At 42.8% G+C, this 23,265-nt stretch overlaps 1 protein-coding gene across 1 annotated transcript in view; it reads right to left on the reverse strand.

Annotated features, from left to right (window-relative positions):
- The window catches only part of LOC124607003 (collagen alpha-1(XVIII) chain-like), a 939,249-nt gene that overhangs the window by 169,197 nt on the left and 746,787 nt on the right, over positions 1-23,265 (reverse strand). The window contains exons 9-10 of the mRNA XM_047139151.1: positions 13,945-14,033; positions 13,790-13,819 (exon numbers count right to left, since the gene is read on the reverse strand). Coding sequence (XP_046995107.1) covers positions 13,790-13,819; positions 13,945-14,033 — 119 coding nt within the window. The remainder of the gene's footprint in view (positions 1-13,789; positions 13,820-13,944; positions 14,034-23,265) is intronic.

Consider the following 23,265-nt stretch of genomic DNA (forward strand, 5'->3'; position numbering starts at 1 on the left):
TCCGATGAATCTTCGTCTGGTATCTGCTTTTCCCACTATCTGTTTTATGTGGTCATTCCACTTAAGGTTGCTCTGGATAGTTACGCTCAGATATTTTACGGCAGACGTTGTCTCCAGCTGTTTGTCGTCAATAGTGTAGCTGTACAGTATTGGATTTCTTTTCCTATGCAATATAACACATTTATTTACGTTCAGGGTCAACTGCTACATCCTGCTCCATTCATCAACTCTCTGCAGGTTGTTCTGCAAATTTTAACTATCTTCTAGCGTTGCTATTTTGGTATACACAACTGCATCATCTGCGAATAGCCTTAAAGAGCATCCGACGCTTTCTACTAGATCATTTATATATATTGTAAACAGCAACGGTCCTATCACACTTCCCTGTGGTATGCCGGATATTATCTTTACATCTGTCGATTTTGTTCAGTTAAGAGTGACGTGTTGAGATCTATCTGCAAGAAAGGCCGGCCGGAGTGGCCGAGCGGTTCTAGGCGCTACAGTCTGGAACCGCGCGACCGCTATGGTCGAAGGTTCGAGTCCTGCCTGGGGCATGGATGTGTGTGATGTCCTTAGTTTAGTTAGGTTTAAGTAGTTCTAAGTTCTAGGGGACTGATGACCTCAGAAGTTAAGTCCCATAGTGCTCAGAGCCATTTGAACCGTTTCTATCTGCAAGAAAGTCTTGAATCCAATCGCAAGTCTGCTCCGATACTGCAAGTATTTTTTTTTCATTAAACGGCAGTGCTGGGCGGTGTGAAATGCCTTTTACTGAAATCAAGGAACACGGCATCAGGCTGAGCGCCGTTGTCCACTGCGCTGTGGGTCTCACGGAGGAACAGAGCGGGCAGAGTTTCGCGGGACCTCTGGTAGCGAAATCCATGTTGATTTTTATAGAGGAGATGTTCATTTTCCAAAAACGTCATAATTCTCGAACATAAAACATGTTCCATAATTCTACAACAGATTGACGTCAACGATATGGGTCTATAATTGTGTGGATCTGTCTTACGGCCTTTCTTAAAAACGGGATTGACCTGCGCTTTTTGCCAGTCGTCAGGTACATCTCGTTGCTCAAGCGATCTACGATAAATTACTGCTAGAAAGGGTGTAAGTTCTTTCGCATAATCTTTATAGAATCTTATAAGTATCTCATCTGGTCCTGACGCATTTCCACTACTAAGCGACTGTAGCTGCTTTTCAATTCTGCGATTGGTCCTCTCAGTATCTGCCATTTCGACGTTCGTACGACGATTGAAAGGAGGGACAGTGTTACTATCTTCCGCAGTGAAACACTTTCGGAAGACCGAACTCCGTATTTCGGCCTTCTCTCTGTTATCTTCCGTTTCGGTGGCGGTGTGGTCGATGAGAGAATGAATAGACGATTTTGACACACTTACTGATTTCACATACGACCAAAATCTCTTAGGGTTTTTACTCAGGTCGGCTGACAACGTCTTCCTTTCAAAATCATTGAACGCTTCTTTCATTGCTCTCCTTACGCCCATTTCCGCTTCGTTCAGCTATTGTTTTGTCAGCTAGACTTTTATTTTTCTTGAATCTGAGATGAAGTGCTCTTTGTTGTCGTAGCGCTTTTCTAACACGGCTATTAAACCATGGTGGATCTTTCCCATCGTTTCAAACCTTACTTGGCTCATACTTGTCTAGGGGATATTGAACGATGCCTTTCTGAAATTTGTATTCTGTCACCCTTGCTGAGCAAACATATCCTCCCACCTTTCTTAACATTCCTTGTAGTACCCGTCGTCATAGATGCTGTCACAGCCTTATGATCACTGATACCTTCCTCTACGTTAAGTGATTCGATAAGTTCAGGTCTGTTTGTTGCCGGTTGGTCTAAGACGTTACCCTCACGAGTTGGTTCTCTAACTATCTGCCCAAGGAAATTTTGGGAGAAGACATCCAGAATAATGCCACACGAATCCCTATCTCTGGCACCAGTTTTGATGGCATAACACTCCCAATCTATACCTGGCAAGTTGAAGTCAGCCGGCCGGGATGGCCGAGCGGTTCTAGGCGCTACAGTCTAGAACTGCGCGACCGCTACGATCGCAGGTTCGAATCCTGCCTCGGGCATGGATGTGTGTGATGTCCTTAGGTTAGTTAGGTTTAAGTAGTTCTAAGTTCTAGGGGACTGATGACCTCAGGAGTTAAGCCCCATAGTGCTCAGAGCCATTTCAGCCATTTTGAAGTCACACCCTATTACAACGGCATGATCAGGAAAATTACTAATGATATTTTGCAAGTTCTGTCTGAAGCGCTCTACAACTACATATCCTGACCCAGGTAGTCTATAAAAGCATCCGATCACCATTTTTGACCGTTCTTCGATACTCAGTTGCACTCAGATTAATTCACATTCGGACTTCGTCATAATCTCGCAAGATTTTATCGATTTTTTTTTTTTTACTGCAATAAACATGCCGCCACCATCGGCGACTAACCTATCCTTACGATAAACATTCCAATCTGAACTTAAGATTTGGTTCTCATTAACGTCTGGTTTCAACCAGCTTTCTGTTCCCAATACTATCTGTGCATTATAACCTTCAGTAAGCGATACAGATTCTGGTACCTTTCCTTGGATGCTCCTGCAGTTTACTAAAATCATATTAATCTCTTTTGTCTCTGATCTGCGAGGACCAAGATTCTCTGAGGTCACTGTGGCTGATTTAACAGGCAGATCGTGTTTGATCCAATGGGAGAGTTTCTCTAACTTTTGAGTTGACATTTAGAAAGCAAGTCGTGGTATGACGCTCGGGAGGAAGAAACGCCACACATTCAGCCATTCCAATGAGGTTAACCTCGTCGAGCCAGTCCCACGAAACATGTAGCCGTAGTAAGTGCCAGCGGTTGCCGCACCTTCACCCCCAAAACTACGTCACTTGCCACCTGTTCAATCCCGCGTCCGGCCATCCTGATTTAGGTTTTCCGTGATTTCCCTAAAATCACTCCAGGCAAATGCCGGGATGGTTCGTGTGAAAGGGCACGGCCGACTTCCTTCCCCATCCTTCCCTAATCTGATGAGACCGATGACCACGCTGTCTGGTCTCCTTCCCCAAACAACCAACCAACCAACTTGCCACCTGCCATATAGTGCCACTCTGTGATACCTTTCGTTACGCGCCGGTATTTTGTTTGCTGTCTTGGACGGAGAATTGCCGTACGAGGTCAGTTGAGAAGAATGATCTGCGCGTTACGTGTCTACTCTTACTACAATTGTATGTATGTATGTATGTACTCGTAATGATGCCCACCATTCGTTGATGAGACGCCTACCATAGTAAAGCGGAAGGAGGAAATGATTGGACTAAGGGAGGAAATTAGCGTTACATCTCAAAAAGGTGTAGCTTATGTACGGTATTTGTCTCTCCATAAACTCCCAAAAAACGAAATCGACGAGCTGGCAAAAGCATCCGTGTATACAGTGACCTTGTCGCTATCATTTCAACGCTACAAAATTGATATGGACGTAAATTAAACGTTACGTTTTCAGCGCTAAGAAAACCAAATTACGCTGCCTGCAATCGAGGCACTCGGCAACAGAAATCTTAGGAAACTTCGCTCCTGAAGACTGAAATAAAGCCTTCAATCATACGTAGCGCATCACGGAAAAATCATGACAGAATTAAGCCTTAAAAATCTTTCTAGTAAATGACGCGTCGTTAAATAATGAGAGAGCCGTTTCATTACAAGCATGTGTAATACCGAGGAGAGAAATGTCAACAGAGTTTTCCCATTGTCACCACAAAAAAAAAAAAAATGCACAGGCGGTTTCAGCTGACGTTTTGGTGTGAGCGGCTTAAGTACCTGCGCACCAAAATTTTTTTTCGTAAGTTTCGATTATTAATAAGGAAGTTGTTATCAAACAACTGATCTCTAATGTACTTCATGTCAGGATCTCAGTCTTAAATCGCACAACCGTAATCCCTCTCATTATCTGCGTTATAACTGTCGCACTACTGGAATAGTGTATTTTGTAATCATGTAAGTATTCTTCTTTCTTCTTCAACAATAATTTTCCTCACCTCGATTTACAGACATAATTTTGTTGTTGCGTTAGAAAAAAGTAGAAAGCTTGATCGGAAAACGCGATAAGTCAGCTACTGCATAAACCTACCGCTGTGTTTCTTTCAGCGAAACGAAATGGGCGAATGCTGAGGTTTTAACGCACGAGCGCAGCAATGTTTAGCTTCACCACGCAATTTTGACACTAGAACATGCGCTGGCAGAAATAAAATAACTGGGGAGCCGACGTGGAGAGTTACGACAAATGCGATAGGTGACGAAACCGAACGACGGAGCCATCGGACACCTTCTATTGCGCTACTTACATGCAGAGACCACTGTTAGCAAAGTGGTTATTGCCAAACGTGAATGTGCATCTTTTCCTTTTAATTCGTGCTCTACTAGCTTGTTGCAGAAGACTTAACAATAAATCAATACTTAAATATACAGCCCTAAAACCCTCAGTATCTTTGCAATATGCATTCAATAATTTTATAGCCGGTAAGTCGCAGTTTTCTGTCGATATATCTAAACATTTTTTCGATATATCGAGAATCGATAATACTTTCTAAACATCGATGTATCGGATTCCCGATATTTCTTAAAAATATGAACAGTCCTACATCGTACATCACACTTAACGCCAGTTACCTATAGTAAGAGATCTCCAACAGAGTTACGGTTTGGAGCAGATGTAAATTTGATCTATTCTTAAGATTTCATTCGCTTATTGTAAGCAACTAAATTCAATAACAAAAGTTTACGGCATCTCGACAATTCGGTAACATTGTTAAGAAACGCATTTTGCAAACTTTCCAGAACTCATTTTAAATTTTTTTGTCGCTAATAAAGCTGAAACGAAAACGTAGTGCAGCTCTTCCAGGAGACACTGGTGCTACTTACAGTTTAGTTTTGTCAACAAGAAACACTGGTATCTACCACTGCCAGAGTTAAGTGGAGAAGAGCCTCAGGTAGAACGAGGAGCAGGAAATGTCCAGCACACTTCAACCGAGGCCAAGAAGCCTACGAATGTACAAAGTGTTAGGAAGAAGAAAGTGCTGCTGCTAGGTAGTAGCCATGGGCGAGGTGTAGGCCCCACCTACAGGAAAGGTTAGGGACAGCGTACCAGGCCACCAGTATCTTCAAACCAAACAGGGCTAAGTAATGTGATAGAGGACCTAGGGTCTTTATGTAAGGACGACCTTACAAAAGAGGGCGTGGGGGAGGAGAAACAGTTTGGACAGGGATGGGGCGTATGACACAAGTGGTGACTAGGGTTGCCATACGCCACGGATTTCACGGACAGTCCGCGATTTTAGGGTAAACGAAAACGTCCGGGCCGAAAAGGCAAATGTCCGCGATATTTGCTGGATTTGAAGTCAACTTCCGGTAATTTCAAAAATTGCTGTCAAAGAAGCATCAATATGTCATCTCTTTGCCTTCACATTATATAAAATCCAAACAGAACAGGCTTTCGAGATATGGAAACAATGGGCAGTCAGGCTCAGGCGTATGGTACATCCTCTTCGATTTGCGAGATTGCGAGTTGTCGATACAGTGGGCGGTCAGTCATCTCTGGCAATGAAGAGTATTATCCTCTTTGATTAGCTTGTTGAATGTTCGCATGGTTTGTTTTGCTTGCGATTTCGTTGTGTTATATTGTGTTAAATAGTTGTTATTATTTGCCTGGTTGTTTAATAATGTCGGCTAGACGGAAACGTTAAGTACAGGGAGGAATATACTGAACAGTATAAAGCGAGGAAGAACTGAATACGAAGCTCAAATGATGACAATAGAACTTCGTGTACTGAATAATGTAATGCATATTCTTATTTTTTGTAATAAATGCTTTCTTAATGAAGCAGTCCATCCTAAACTCTGGATCATTAATTAAATGCACATTTCCCTCAGCTTATGGGCATGAGGACTCCTTATTCCTCTTATTTCCTTCGATCGGCTACGGTGACCGTAAGTTTCGTCCTGGTTTTGGATTCCGAGATTATGGCAACCCTAGCGGTGACCTGGACAAGATAGCTTGCCTGACTCATGGCACCAACGTGCACTTTGTTGAGCTGCTTCGGCATCAAAAGATCGACCACACCTCGATGGAGCTGTGAGGCGAATCAATGTGGCGTTAGGGATGGCTCTGAGGGCAGACAACTTTGTTCAGGTTTCTCTGGTGCCCGTCGGGACTATCAGCAGATGGGGTTTCACGAGGCATGGCCTACACCTAAACAGGACTGGGAAGGGAAGACTGGAACAGCTGATTCATGAAAGTATAGGGGGTGGATCTCGGGCCACACATGGTCAAATACCTTTTGTCATAGGTAGGAAAAGTAGGTCTTTTTTAGGATAAATCCAGACAACAGGTTCCCCTGCCCATAGAGTATCTCCAGAACTTTAGAAAATACTGAAACAATCACTCACAAGACAGATTTTAAACCCTCAAATATCACATATACCTGATGTCACAAAGAAAAACAAACCATTGAAAGAGTAACATAGGGCATTTCACAGACTTAACAATCCTCCATCAAAACATGCAATCAATAAAAAATAAAATACAACTATTAGAAGTTGAGTTTCAATCTTTGAACTGCACAGTAGTTTATAGTACTGAGAACTGGTGTAGAGACACAGAAATCCAACATGTAATATTATCTATATCTATACCTGGATCCCACTCCAGCTACTGCCGGGTCTGGGTGCTGACGAGTCCTCTCCCTTTGGCTCGGTCCTCCCAACACTTTTCTTCCTCCACTTGCTGCCAGGTCACACCTCTCCTTTCCACAGATATTCTCATTACAATTTTCCACCATGTTCTTGGGCGCCCTCTAGGTCTTTTCTCATCCATCTTTAGTTCTTCCATAATTTTGGGGAGAGTCCGCCCATGCATCCTCTTAACATGCCCATATCATCTTAATCCCTTTTTTTCAATTTCTTCTCTCATACTTTCTTGTTTAATGCCCTTTCTAATCTCTACATTCCTTACTCTGTCCATTCTTTTTTTTTCCCTTAACTGCTCTGAGAAATTTCATTTCCCCTGCTTGCAGTCTGCTCTAGTCCCTTTCTGCCATTGTCCATGTTTCTCCAACATAGGTGACAATACTGAAGTCCTAATTCTTATACATTAGTAGTTTTGCTTTTTCTGAAACTTCCTATATCAAATCAGGTGTTTTATTGTTTGGTAGAAATTGCCTCCCTTCTGTAACCTCCTATTAATTTAGTTAGTTATTCTTCCATCCCAAGATATTTCACTCCCTAAATAAGTGAAACTTTCTACCACTTTGAGTGGTTCTCCATTTCCGTTGATCCCTTTCTCTCCTCCAAATACCATTACTTCACTCTTATCTTTATTTATTTTTAATCCATACCTTTTCATTATTTCGTTCCACGCATCAAGTTGTAACTGTATATCTACTCCTTTATCACCCCATATTACCATATCATCTGCAAAAATGAATTTTTTGTCTTTTTCTTTTACTATATCTTTAACTGCCCTATTCATTCCCTCCATCACAACATTAAAAAGTGCAGGAGATAGAATATTTCCTTGCTTAAGTCCTTGTCTTATTGCGAAGTATGCAGAGTTCCCCAATGGTGTTCTAATTCTACAATTGTGTCCTCTGTACATTGTCTTTATTACATTAATGTATCCATCTTCTATATCTATCTTCTTCATTTCTTCCCAGAATTTTTCCCTGTTAACCTTTTCTATGTCTATAAAAACCATTATCACCCTTTTGTTATACTCCCAACTTTTTTCCATCAGTTGATGGATAGAAAATATCAGGTTGATCATGCTCCTTCCTTTCCTAAACCCATGCTGTTCTTCACTCAGCTCCTTTCCCATCTTTTCACTTATTCGATTTAGTAAAATTCTTTCAAAAATCTTGGGTGTATGGCTCATAAGGGTTTTTCTTCTGTAGTTTTTAAAAAGTCTTTTATTGCCTTTTTTGAAGATGGGAACAATGTCTCCTCCAATCGTCAGGTATTGTACTATTTCCCCACACACTTGATAGTACTCTATACAGCCACTGCATTCCCATTGGACCTGCTGCTCTTATCATGTCCACTGATACTTCATCAGATCCTGGGGCATTCCCCCCATTCATCTTCTTCACAGCTATTTCCATTTTTCCAGTGTAATTTGTCCTAATTCTGCTTCCCAACTTCTCTCAATTTCTCCATTATTTGTTGTTTCCTCGTGTACCTGCTCCTCAGCGTTTAACAGTTTCTCAAAATGTTCTTTCCAGAGATCTTTTATATTCCCTGGATCTTCAATCACGGTACCGTCCTCTGTTTCCATCTTTATTGGTAGTTCAGAAGCCTTCCTTTTATTTTTCATCATTTTATAGAACATTTTCTTATCGCTCTTCACATCTTCTTCAAGTTTTTTTGTAAGCTCTTCCCATGCCTTTTTCTTTGCTGTTACCACTATTTCTTTGCACTTCTTCTTTTCCTCTATATATCTTTTATGGTCTTTGTCATTTTTAGTTTTCCACCACTTTCTCCATGCTCCATTATGTAGTATTATCATTGCATGAAAAGGCAAACTCTTACTGCAGAACTACTTCAAGGGGTGGAGGATCACTCATTTATATCAGAAAAGGAACACAGTTCAAATCAAGAGATGACCTCAGTACCGTAAGTGAAGACAAACACTTTGAAATATCAGCTATTGAATTAACAGGGCTTGATATCACCAAGAACTTAATCATTTTGTGTATGTACAGATCTCCCAGTGGTAGTGTGGACACTTTTTTCAATAAGTTCTAGATAAAGTCTCAAGTACAAAGGTCAACACAATTCTGAATGGGGACATTAACATCAACACTAACATCATAAATGAATCCAGCAGCACCTTCATAAACATCCTCCAAAGTTTTGGCATGTGCCTGTTGGTCAATAGTGCAACAAGGGTTACAACAACGACTTCATCAGTAATATCGATGGGGCCACAAACATGGACATGGAAAAATGTGATGTAGCTGTAAAAGATCTCAGACTATCAGACCATCTCTGTCAAATAACAACAGTACAGTCAGGCATTGAACCATTCCCTAAACTACAAGCCTACAAACGACATCTATCAGGAATCAAAATAAAATGCACAGGGATTATACAAGGCCTCTTAACAAATATAATAAATGAATCCTTCACATCAGGGACATTTCCAGACCAGTTAAAACAGGCAAGAGTTGTAACTTCGCTTAAGAAAGGTAATGCGGAGGACACAGAAAATTACCAGCCCATTTCCCTGCTGTCAGCGTTCTCAAAAATAATAGAAGCAATTATGAAAGACAGATTAATGATTTACCTGAATAAAGCGAATCACAGTTTGGTTTCCGAAGTGGCAAAACACGGAGTCAGCCATAGTAGAATTCACAAAAGTTGTACCTGATGCTCTTGATAAAGATGAGTGTGTCACAGGCATGTTTTTGGATCTTTCTAAGGCCTTTGATACAGTCGACCACAAAATTCTATTAAATAAATTAGAAGCTTTAGGAATAAGAGGGGTAGCTAATGACTGGTTTCGATCATATCTAACAGATAGGTTACAAAGATCAAACAATGGAAAATCCACGATGGAATGTAATAATACCAGAGAAGGAAAGTTGCTACTCACCATATAGCGGAGATGCTGAGTCGCGATAGGCACAATAAAAAGATTCACAGACTCATAGCTTTCGGCCATCAAGGCCTTTGTCAGCAGAAGACACACATACGCACACTCACACACACGTTTCCACAAACGCAACTTGCACATACGTCTGCAGTCTAAAAAAAAAAAAAAAAAAAAAAAAAGTGCTCTGAGCACTATGGGACTTAACTTCTAAGATCATCAGTCCCCTTGAACTTAGAAATACTTAAACCTAACTAAGGACATCACACACATCCATGCCCGAGGTAGGATTCGAACCTGCGACCGCAGCGGTCGCGCGGTTCCAGACTGTAGCGCCTAGAACCGCTCGGCCACTCCAGCCGGCCCTGCAGTCTCAGATCGCTGAAACTACACTGTGAGTGTTGCCAGCCCTCCTTCCACAATGACCTCCACCTGTTCAGATTGCGCCAATCCTTAGCCCTCAGCAACATAGTCCTGCAAAACCGTATCAACCAAGCCCAATTCTCCCTGCAGTACCTTCTCTCCATCCACAGAATTCTCCTGCTATGTAATCCCAAATTCCTGGAACCCGTAACATCCATTGAATCTCTTGACCTGCAGGAACTTGAGCAACATGCACAACGCCACCTCAAAAAGCCCTCCATCCTGCTCATTTCCTACTACCGCCTCGGAGTACCACTGTCCATCACCTCTACAACAACTTCCAAACCTCCCCCACACCCCCTCACAGCTGACAAACCCTGTCTCGCAGACCTACTACACTTACCCCACCCTCAAAAACTCCCTCCCACCACCACACAGAACCAAAAACCTAATCAGACTTTCAACACAGTCATGAACCTTTCCTCCAGAAGCCTTAGTCCCACAGCAATATCACTCCTTTCCAAAGGCCTCACCTTTTGCCCCACTCCCAAATTCAACCATGCAGGACTAGTTAAAGACCTCTCCTTCTCCCGGTCCCTACAGCTGTTCGAGTTTTGCTGGTCATTGCAGGTCGGAGTCAATAGTGTTGTGAATTCGATGATTTCTTTGGACGGGGCAACATTTGACACAAGTGAGAAAGTAAACAGCCACAACTGTAAGATTTGTGGAACAGGAAACCCGCAAAACGTTGTTGAACATGAGAGAGGTTCTCCGAAGGTCAATGTTTTTTGTGCCATGTCTCACAGGAAACTTTATGGGCCTTTCTCCATTAAAGAACAAATTGTTACTGGAGAGTCCTTCCTTCAGATGTTGCAGAACTGGTTAATGCCATTGTTGCAGACTGTCTCAGAGAATTTTGTCCTTCTGTTAGATGGTGTGCCCCACATATTCACCGCGATGTTAGGGCATATCTGAACACAGTGCTATGCAGATGTATGATTGTAAGGTGTCAGGCAAATCCAACACCTTCCATGAAAACCCTGACATGATAAGCAAATCCAGTAGTATGTCACATAGCTGCGAATAAATCGTGACATTAAATTAACCAAAGTAATACGAGTAACGAGTGAGCAAATGGAATATCACAGACTAACACAAGAATGTCTAAATGCATGTCATACCTTCTCACCGTGAGACAGACGCAGTTCCGAGGGGAGAAACGAGAACAGAAGCCGAGAGAAGAACCGTGTTAAGCTAGAAGGCCCTACGTTAAGGGACGGACACCCACGTCGCCAGCTAGCCGCTAGGACCACCCCCAAGCCCATGTTAAAAGCTAGAGCCCTCCAGAAGAACAGTATAGATCTTACGATAACACTAAAAGGGCCACACCAGCCGCAAGTTTTAGCGTGAGACTTTTTCGCGTGTCTGTTACGTTGCAAACGTTAAAAACATTGCCCCACCACGAAAAGTAACCGACACGACCACCCTCCAGCCCATGTTAAAAGATAGAGCCCTCCAGAAGAACAGTATAGATCTTACGATAACACTAAAAGGGCCACACCAGCTGCAAGTTTTAGTGTGAGACTGTTTCGCGTCTCTGTTACGTTGCAAACTTTAAAAACATTTCCCCACCACGAAAAGTATAACATTTCTCATTGGTTAGACAGAATTTTTGTAGGCGGAGCTTAAGGTTAACATTGAGACCCTGACTGGTCAGATGAAAACACAGGCAAATAGTTTTTTTTAAAACCAACTTCGGTAAATTGTAGTAAGGAGAAGCGAGGAGTTGTTGCTTCCGAGACGGCGAGGTGAGCGGAGCTGTGCTGCCCGCCGCCCCCTGACGCTGACTAACCACCGACAAGGTAGTGAACGCACGCGATGCCGCATTTTTGAGCGCATAAGGCTTCACTCAGAACTGCAGAAGTCTCATCTGTTACACCCCCTTTTTACGTAATACTAGTGTCGATCGTCAATTAAATCTCATGGTATTCACATTTGCTACGTGAAGTAAAAATCTGAAACGCGATGATTTTTCTGTTATATAATTATTGAGAAGCCACATCAGCCACTGTAATTTACGACAAGTTAGATAAGTAATTAAAGATAATTGAGGGTCACTGTAGACCATTTTGATTATAGATGTGATATGGCATAGGTCATCCTTCGATCCGTTGTAGAACTTGGAAACCCATTTAGGGAATATTCGTTCACATTTTTGTTGAACGCAGTTGGTTTTTATCATCCTGTATTAAAACATTTCCTTTTATCAATCGTGCAATTTATAAACAATGTTTTGTGAGTAGAATAAAAATTCCAGTGATAAACTTAACTACTTTCTCGACGTTATTTTACCAGCTAACTAAAAATAGGAAAGCCTTGAACCCCTTCCACTAAATTTAGTTAGTATTAAGATTCTTTTACAGGGAGTGCAGTGGAGATGACGCTGAAATCATTAAGTATTTGGTTATATCATCGCTAGTCTCACTGAACTCTTCTGAACTCTACATGTCATGTGTGGTCTGGCGTCTCCTTACCAGCAACAGGTCCCAGGTTCAAACTAGTCAGTTCCCTAAAAAACACGCTCAGAGCGTCGTTGCGCGAAAGTAGTAGGGATACACGACTCAGAACAAACAGACACCACGCAGAATGTTAGATGATTAGTCGTGTTGGAGCTACAGACCAATGTGTGCTAAAAAGGGCTCCTACGTCACCTTTATGAATTGTTTTTATGGGGTTGTGTAAAAGACGTTGTTTACGTCTCTCCTCTTCCAGGCGCTATTGTGGAATTGAAGAGGAGGATTGAACGAACCACAGTCATAGATTCAGAAGGCAGTGTGGCCCGTGTGTGGCAAGAGTTCGGTTACCGTGTCGGCGTTTGTAAATTCCCACGTGTTTCCCACGTGGAGTGTATGTGAAGCGAATGTCTTGAAAAATAAACTTACAACTTCACCCTTTCAAGTTATCCATATTGTTACTTCGTAACGCTGCTACACACTTTCTGGCGTACGATATAGACGGACGCAGTAGACATTGTACAGGCTCTTATCAACAGTCATTTGCGATGTCAGCGGTACTGCTTTTCCATGATTATGTTACAGTAAAGGTTATATGTATATACCGCAACCAGTCACAATATTTATGGATTATTAATTTTATAATCTTAGTTTATTTGCAGTGCGTGACACAGGTGTTCATCTTCAGCCATCAATGAATACAAAATACTGTTTACGGTACTAAGACTGATACTGACTAAATTATTCTATGATCTGAAACTAAAAGAGACCCTCGTAACTGGACAACAAACTAGTGACAATTTAATTAAAAGAAGCCTTAGTAAAATTCCTTGGTGCCTGACGACAGTAACAATGTTTTCTTAAGGAACGTATGATATCAATTGTGAATGTGATGAAAACTTGTGTCCGGGACAACATATTCGCTTCTAAAAGCCAAGAATCCCTATTTAATAGCAAGTCAGACGATATCGTGTACGAACGTATTTATAATCATTTGTGTGGTTTTGGTTATTCCGTTCAAAAATTTACAGTTAGAGAACTCTCTTTCATTCCACTGTTCTCCGTGGAATTTGTGCGTCAGTAAACTGAGTTAGTCTTCGAGGAAAGGTGGTTTGTTCACATTTAGAATCCACTCCAGGCATCAATACTGTAAGATCTGGATGGAGCACTTGCAAAATGTGATAGCCAATTGCAACAAGGAAAGGGAAAAGAATTAGTATAAGGGAAGCCATTTACATCAAGGTATATTTACTAGTCTTACCTTGAATACAGCTCTTGGTTTCCAACTAGGCTGAAATGCAGCATGTAAGAACAAAAACAAATAAGACGTACGAAACCGAAGTGGTGATGCAATTTCAGTTATTCTTTCTCGATTTAGAAACCACAACTGTGCTCGTAATATATAACACAACTTACATCAAAACTGGAGAACTCGGGGTTTCCAGGAGGTCCTGGTGGTCCAGGATTTCCAGGTATTCCAGGCATTCCGTCGCGGCCAGGCTCGCCTGCAACGAAGGATTACGCAGCTGCATTAAATTTCAGAAAATGCTGCAGAATTAGCGGCGTACCGAAGGGTTAACTGTAGATTTGTAAGAAAGCTTCTAAATGGAACCCTTGTAGTTGGCAATGGTAGTCATGACCACTGATAGATATTGATAACTGATATATCATACAGAAAGATTTTATTGTTATAGTAAGAGATATTTATTCAAGCGGGCGCTTGAAATGCCTATAAAGTTGTGAGAATGGAAGTGCACGATTCCTCCCTCTCCCACTCCCCCTCGGCAGCATTTGTAGATTTAGAGACAGCTTTTGACAAAGTTGATTAGAACACATTCTCTGGAATTAAGGGGAGTAGGACGTCAAACGGGCCGACTTGGAGCAGGAGAGGCACCATAGGACATTTTAATTTCCACTGTCTATACTTTTACAGATAAATTCATAAAACTTGAACAGCATGACCAGGAAGGATTCAGAATTCACACTCATAACAGTGCAAGTTCGAAAACATAACGAATTTTTTTTACATGTAAAATTTCATCATTTTTTTCACTTACTGATGGCAGCATTTGTTGCTATAGGTACACTTTTTTTCATAAGTAAGAGAGATGGTTCGATGAATTTTGCACAGCATACAAACCATACTTAAAGGTGTATGAAACTCTAGAATTTTCCATATCTATTAAAACCTGTGCTAAAAATTGAGGTAATTAACTACAAAATTTGTGTTTTTTCTAAACATGAAGCTTAAAATACAACAGATCATTCGTGTTTTCATAAATTAAGTAAATTCTAGAGTTTAATACACCTGTAAGTATGGTATGTATGCTGTGCAAAATTCATCGAAGAACCTCTGTAACTTATGAAGAAAAGTGTACCTATAGCAAGAAATGCAGCCATTAGTAAGTGAAAAAAATGATGAAATTTCACACGTAAAAAAAATTATTTTGTTATGTTTTCGAACTTCCACTACAATGAGTGTGAATCCTTAATCCTTCTTGGTGATGCTGACAAAGTTTTATGAATTTATTTGTAAAAGTATAGACACTGTAAATTCAAATGTCCTGCGATGCCTTTCCTGTTGCAAGTCGGCCCGTTTGATGTCCTACCCCCCTTCAGGCGGCGAAAGGTTGTCTACCCATCTCCCGTCTCATAGACTAGACCGACCAGTGCCTGTTCAAATGTTCAAATGTGTGTGAAATCTTATGGGACTTAACTGCTAAGGTCATCATTCCCTAAGCTTAGACACTACTTAACCTTAATTATCCTAAGGACAAAGACACACACCCATGCCTGAAGGAGAACTCGAACCTCCGCCGGTACCAGCCGCATAGTCCACAACTGCAGCGCCTGAGACCGCTCGGCTAATCCCACGCGGCGACCTGTGCATATTTCTTGCTTGTTGGTCGACCCTGTGCAATGTAATGTGCTTGGATCCTTGATGGCATAGTATCCACAGGATGGTCATCACTGGTCGAGACCGCCCCACTCATCAACTGCCGTCTTCCTGAGGCCATCCAGTGTGTAGGGAGAATTCTGGCGACGTTTCCACGGGACCCAAACACGCTCAGTTGTGTCGATGCTAGTAGAATCGCAGGTCACTGCATTCAGGCTGTTCCTAGCTACTGTAGGATGGCGCTCACGACGTGGGCATGCTGTGCTCGTGCATTCTCAAATGGTTCAAATGGCTCTGAGCACTATGAGACTTAACATCTGAGGTCATTAGTCCCCTAGAACTTAGAACTACTTAAACCTAACTCGCCTAACGACATCACACACATCAATGCCCGAGGCAGGACTCGAACCTGCGACAGTAGCAGTCGCGCAGTTCCGGACTGAAGCGCCTAGAGCTGCTCGGCCACCGTGGCCGGCTCGTGCACTGTCGTTTTGAAAGACAAACACCAATGCCCAAACTTCAGTTGCAGGGATAGATGATGAGTTCAATCATCCTGTCCTGATACTGTACAACTCTCAAATTGTCCTCGATAGTGATGGCAGGTGGCCGACATTTGTTGTACATGGTGCCAACACAAAACAAGACTGCTGAACTCGTGGCACTGCATACCGGACAGGTGCACCGCTGCCCGCCTGCCTCCATACCATGACCGTCAGTTGTCAGACAAACCCATCACTCGTTGGCGAAAAGAGTGACGACTCTGATGCACATCACATTGTAGGTATTTGCTAGTCCAGTTCTTCACAAACCACGGCTCTGCCAAATTGATCACGTGGATGTGACAGTGTAGTGCCCAAGTTCACACATCCCTCGCAGTAGCCTCCAAGAATGCTACGCGCAGTTGTGTAGCGTTCTCCACGGTTTGTAGGCAGCATTCATCAGCTGATCTTATGGTAGGCTGCAGGCAACCACTACGAGGCAGATCTTATACAATAATTTGTGTCTGGTGGTAGCGGGTGAATGTCTGAATGACGTCGCTGCGCCGAGGGCCAATTCGATGGGAAACTCCCTTCTCTGAAAACCCTTCTTGCTATAAAGTCACAATGGTCACTTGGTCTAAGGTTGAAACGAACTTCAAACGCACATACGTCTACAAACTTAGCACTATACAGAAGCCGAATGTCCCGCTCACGACTGGATACGCACTGCTCCCTACTGAATGCACTGAGAACTCACATTTAGTTTTACCCCTACTACATGTGTGGCTGCAGTTTGGCCACGATAAGTTGACTCTTCGCTCTGTGGCTGTCGCGAATGGTGGGAGGTGTGCCCTGGTGCCGCGTTTTGGATGCCGTTGGGAGGGAAGCGGGGAGGGGAAAGCGTCGCCGGCTCCTTCTCACAGGGCTGACACCATTACACGTGTTTAGTACTTACACGAAAGTAGGGACAGTGCTTGTAGAAATATGTTCCTCTTAATTGACACGTGTATCAGAACGTAAATCACCTTATTTGTTGACAAGTTCACATACAAGTTTTACCTACAAACTGTGCACTATCCATTTATTTAAAATTACTGGAGAACTTCAATATCATTATAAGTAATATTTAGCGTCTTGGGACAGGTTAATGTTGGCAGCACTCGGAGACAAATGAATATCTTTCAACTAGTACCGATTTTCTCCGCCACTGGCAGAACCAGTAAAAAACTGTCGGGATTTTCCATCCCAAAAGAGTACTGAGAAAGAGGTCTCTGATTAAATAAAAAATTTATACGACTCTGGAGAGTGGTGGCAAAATTTTTCTGTGCAGTTTGCAGCGTGTCACGTGACTCGGATGGCGTAAGAGCTTATACTGGCCGTCAGGATGACGTCGGACATAGGATGGACATTTAAGTGTGACAAGGCAGTGGACACATTCGGAAAACGGCAACAATATCGTCTGGGCCGACGAGGCACATTACAAGTTTGTGTACGCCAACGACACAGTATGAGTACGACAAAAATCATATTTAAGTTTACATTTTCATATAAACTCTGCAAAACACTGTAAAGCCCATAGTAGAGGGTACTTCCCACGGAACCATGAATTAAGATTCCTTTAGATTTCATTCGTGTATGGAGAGCAAAAGGAATATTTGCTTAAGTGCCTCTGTGTGCACGGTAATTAGTCTAATCTCGTCTTATGGTTCTTATGAGAGCGATGTTGCCAGACTCCTCACTTAATGCGGGTTTTCGAAGCTTTGTTTTCGTGGGACAGCTGCCGTCCATCTTCCGGTGTCTGTCAACTCAGATTTTTCAGTATTTTTGCGAGAAAGAGCAGATAAGCACTTGTTAGCATCCCACTTAGACAACGAATTGACTTCATTTAGTTCCATTATGATGGACACAAATGAACTATGAGCGAACTTTAAATGGATTGTAAATCTTGCTGTCGAGAAGTATGTGTCTAACAAGTGGGTTAAGGACGGAAGAGACCCACCGAGGTTCAACAACGAAATTCGGAAAACGCTAAGGAAGCAAAGGCTGTCGCTCTCTCGGTTCAAAAGAGAGTGCGCATATGACGACAGACTAAAGTTAGTGGAAATTCGTGCGTCTGTAAAAAGATCGATGAGCGAAACGTGCAACAACTACCACCTCATACCTCAGCAAAAGATCTTGCAGAGAACCCAATAAAACTCTGGTTCTACGTAAAATCGCCAAGCGGGTCTAAGACTTCTAGCCAGTCACTCGCTGACCAGTCTGGTGTGACAATAGAAGATAGCAAAGAGAAAGCCTGAGTTTTAAATTTCGCTCACGTAGGAGAACTGTACAAAAATACCGTCGTTAGACCATCGCACAGACTCCTGTATGGAGGACATAGTAAAAGGAATGCCTGGCGTAGAAATACAACTGAAAATGTTGCAAACAAGTAAATCGCCAGGTCTGGATGGAATCTATTCGTTTTCACAAAGAGTAGGCCTATTCGACGGCATTGGCCGCTAACTTAGCTTGCATTTCTCGCGAATCTCTCACCCAGCGCAAAGAATCGAGCGGCTAGGAAAAAGCGCATGTGAGTCATTTATATAAGATGGGTAAAAGAACGGACCCGCCAAAGTACCAGCTAATATACTTAACAACGATTTGCTGCAGAATTCTTTAAAATATTCCCAGTTCGAATATAATAGATTTCCTTGAGATGGAAATCTTATGTGCACGAGTCAGCAAGGTTTTAGAAAGCATCGCTCAGACGAAACTCAGCTTGCCCTTTTCTCACAAGGTATCCTGCGAACTATGGATGAAGTGTAACAGGCAGATTCCATTTTTCTAGATTTCCTAAAAGTATTTGACATCGCCCCAATGCAGACTGTTAACGAAATGGAACGGATTCCCAGATATGTGAGTGGCTCGAAGATTTCTTAAGCAACGGAAGGGAGCGCGTTGTCCCTGACCGCGAATGTTCGTCAGAGGCAAGGGTATCATCAGTCTAATACGACCGCTGTTATTTTCCATATTCATAAACAATTTGGAGGACACGGTAAACAGCAACCTGCGGTTGTTTTCTGATGATGCTGTGGTGTACGGGGAGCTGTCGTCGTTAAGAGACTGTAGGAGGACACAAGAAGATTTAGGCGAAAGTTGCAACTGGTGCGATGAATGGCTAGCTCCAAATGTGGAAAAATGTAAGTTAATGTACGTGCGTAAGAAGACGACCCGTTCGTGATAACTGCTCAAGCATTTGGGATCAGCACCAGGTCAGATTAAACGAAGAGACTGAAACAATTCAGAGGTGGGCTGCTAGATTTGCCACCGGTTACTTCGAACATCACGTAAGTATTTTGAATATGCTGCGGTAACTCAAATGGGAATCCCTGGTGGGAATGCGACGTTCTTTGCGAGGAAAGCTATTGAGAAAATTTAGAGATCCGGGAATTTGAAGCTGACTGCAGAGAGATTAAATTCACGTAAGGACCACTAAAATAAAATAAGAGAAATTAGGGCTCCTACAGAGGCATATAGACAGTCGATTTTCTCTCGTCTATTTGCGAGTGCAACAGGAAACCAGTCTCCCCCACCCACCGTACGGTGGCCAGCGGAATATGTACGTAGACGTACCAGATGCAGAAGCTCTCCTGTAAGTCAAACAAACCTGTCATCTTCGTGCTGCCCTTCTCCGTATACATCAATATCCCATGCTAGTCCCATCTGGTATGGGTCGCACGCACTTCAGCAATATTCTCCGATGGGTCGCACAGGTCTGCTGTAAGCTGCCCCAATTGTAGACTGATTGCATTTTCCCAGCATCCTACCAACGAAAAGAAGTCTGTCACTTGCTTTACCTACGACTGACACTATCTGATTGTTCCATTTCATATCCCCAAAAATTGTTGCACCCAAGAATTTGTAAGAGTTTATAGATTCTACAGATGATCAACTGGAATTGTAGTCATGGAAGTCCACACGGCAGTTTCGATACGTGATCTAAATTATTATATTATCCACTCGATACATGAGTGAAAATTCTGTGGTCCAGAATCCCCCATCCCCTGTCCCCGTTCTTTCTGGAGATTGTTGCCATACAATATTGCTTTTATGCATTTTGTGATTAATATTATATTTGTGCACATTTGAAGCCACTTTTCTATCTTTGAAACTCTTAGAAATCTTATAACGATCGAACGGTATATTTTCGCTGCTTTTTTTTTAGATTGAGCGATAACTGCATATTGTCTGAGGTTCATATTCGTGTAGTTCGCCGGGTGATTAATACCCAATATACTTAGCAGTGATCTCAAATACACTTATCTTCTGCACACCTGAAGTTACTTTTATTTAAGTCGATGAGGCTTCGTCGACAATAACATGCTGCTCCTGCCTACAGAGAAATCCTCGTCTCAGTTACACATATAAAGGGGGGGGGGGGCAAAAAACCGGAATTTTAAAAAAAGTTATTTATTTTCTTTTGTTTTCAAAACAACCTTATCCCCTTCAAAATACTCTCCATTACAGCTAACACATTTGCCCTGCCAGTGTTTCCACTGTTCGGAACATTTTTTGTAATCATCTTTAGAAAGGGCTGATAGCTCCTCACTCGTTTATTCCTTGACTTCTTCGATGTTATCAAATTTCACAGCTGCACGTTGTTCAATTAGACTTGCCGTCATAAAAAACTGAACAAGAATAAAACAGCTCTAGCAAAAACAATCACTACAGATGAACAGAACAATCCAGGTGGCACTGAACTGGCAATGAGTGGCGCTGTATACACCCAGCGGTAGAAATGCGCACTACACAATCTCCGCCCACGGGAATGTTATTGGAAAGCCCGGTAAACCAGCTGGGCAGAACAGGTATTAGGATTGTGAAAAGGGCCAAATAAGGTGTCGGTCAGGTTGACTAAAAATTGTAATTTATTGTAACTTAATAACACCTTTAAACCAAAATGGCACATAGCCGAACCTTTAGACTACGAGTTTCAAAAAGGCAATTATTTCACGGCTGAAGGCCACCAAACAAGAAATATTAAAGCAAAAAGATAAATCTCAAGTGGTAAAAACATGCAGTTAAAATTGCAATGGTACAGTGAGGCTGAGAGCCTCAAGGCAAGGATGAGTAGACAAACATAAACACGATGCAATGCAAATGGCTGAAAGTTCACAGTAAAATTTTCAAGATTTTAAAATAAATTACCATAACCTTTCAAGGCAGAAGTCGCATTTTTTTAAAATAAGAATTTAAGTGGCTGAAGGCCCACAATTGAGTTTCCAAAATTCAAAAATACATAAAATTCAGTAAAAGCAAGAATTTTTTAATCATTGGCTATGATAGACTATAAACAGACAAACACCGGTGAGAAGGACAATAAAGAAAACGGCACTGAGAAACCTCCAGGGAGGTCGGTCTGCTCTCGTTCACTTAGGCGAGACAGGTGGTGAGCCCAACTACACTTGATCCGTCGGAACCCAACCAGGGGACAGCCAAGGACCGACCGACTGAACGACTTGCTTGCCACCAATCGGTACATGAGAACTCAAACACAAAAGTTATGAATGTGATTATCCACAATGAAATATGTATTAGCTGTCAAAACTATGCACCATGTCGGACGGCGTCAACGGGTGAGGAAAGTACGCTGCTTAAAATTACATTGGTGGCCAGGCCAGGTAACCAAAACACTACCGGCCCCAAGGCAGAAAATTCCGCTGGTGCACTTGAATTGTAGTCAACCAATATAGCTAATTGCACCGCATGGCGGCTAAATTTCAGCAATAGAAACACTCTGTGTTGCTCACAGGAAAACCTCCCCAACAGCGAACCACCGAAACGAACCACACATCAATGGACATGGCTTGGGTAGTTAAAACCACTACTCAACTTTGACGTCCTGGGTCAGTGAATCACAAAGCTCGTAGTGATCGGACAGTTCCACACACGCTCTGACACTGCACAGGGACTGCCAGCAGACCCAACCGACTGCACCGCGCGGAGATATCCTCCCTGGTCCGCAGCAACCGACCGACTCCTCTCAGAATGCCGACAACATCCAAAATAGTCATCAGTGAAAATAACGGCAACTACACACACAACCTGACAAACACTTGCACGAAGACCTGAACGATACCCAACAGTAACTAAGCACGCACGAAGGCAAATTGGGAGTCGATCACACACACACACACACACACACACACACACACAGTCGACTCATGAACGATCGGCGAGCCAAAAAGGACGGCCGACCGACGATCCACGCAGACCGTGGCCCGGCTCAAGTGATGCGTGGTGGCAATGGTCGGGCGAGCCATGTCGACGCAGACCTCACAGCTCCAGCCGGACTGCACCAGTGCCGCATTGCAACTCCCCCACTGGCAGGTCCGGACTGCGCTCCAGACGCGTTCCAACTGACTGGCAGACCCGAACTCCTTTACGACAGACAACGACCGGGGGTAATAGTGGTTGAGGAAAGATACTACGAGAAGGGATATATCGATACGCGCTGCTAGCGCCGCTCACGGTCAGACAAAGCAGCAACTCAGTGACAGTAGTAATTTAAATTAACGTAGTGAGCTGGAGGTACGTTAAAAACTGGGTGTAAAATACATGATGGCGGGAACACGAGCCACGCACGGCTCAGTTATTCTTTTTTTTTTATTCGTGTACCCCCCCGCCCCCCTTGCACACACCCCCCCCCCCCTCCCGATCCCCGCTCATAGTTTGGTACCTGACATAATCGTCCTTTTGTTAATAAACGTTGGTGTGCTACAGAGTCAAATGTTTTTTGGGTGTCAAGAAATACTGCATCCATCTCATTGCCTTGATCTGTGGCTTTCAGGATATCCCGTTAGAATGGTGCGAGATGGTTTGTCGAAACCGATCCTTTCGGTCATTACTTTATTTATTAGGCAATTTTTTTTCTCGTTTATTTTGTTGTAGAACTTCGCATTCGATTATACGCATGACTATCAACAGTCTCTTATAAAATCACAGTTGATGGGCTTCAAACTGTTTCATTACCGCCATCCCTGCTGCCCACGTGCTCAATCTGCCTGCCAGTGAATCTTTTTGGCACAGTGTTCTTGCAAAGTGTTCGAATCAAAGTACTATTTAATCCTTACCATAGATACTAGCAAGACAAGTTTTCTTCATTTTAAGTTCTATAATTTTCATAAGTCTGTCTCCATATCTGAGTGGTGATTGTAGTCGGCTGCCACGCGGAGGACCTGCGTTCGATTCCCGGTGCTGCCAAGGATTTTCCTTCGCTGGGGGGACTGGACGGGGTGCACTGATCAGTGTGACGCCAACAGAGGAGCGGCCTGACCGAGCAATAGCAGCTCCGAGATCTGCAGAGGCCGCTCTGAGAGCAGA

Source organism: Schistocerca americana, chromosome 3 (assembly GCF_021461395.2).
Source record: "Schistocerca americana isolate TAMUIC-IGC-003095 chromosome 3, iqSchAmer2.1, whole genome shotgun sequence".
Classification (NCBI taxonomy): Eukaryota; Metazoa; Arthropoda; class Insecta; order Orthoptera; family Acrididae; genus Schistocerca; species Schistocerca americana.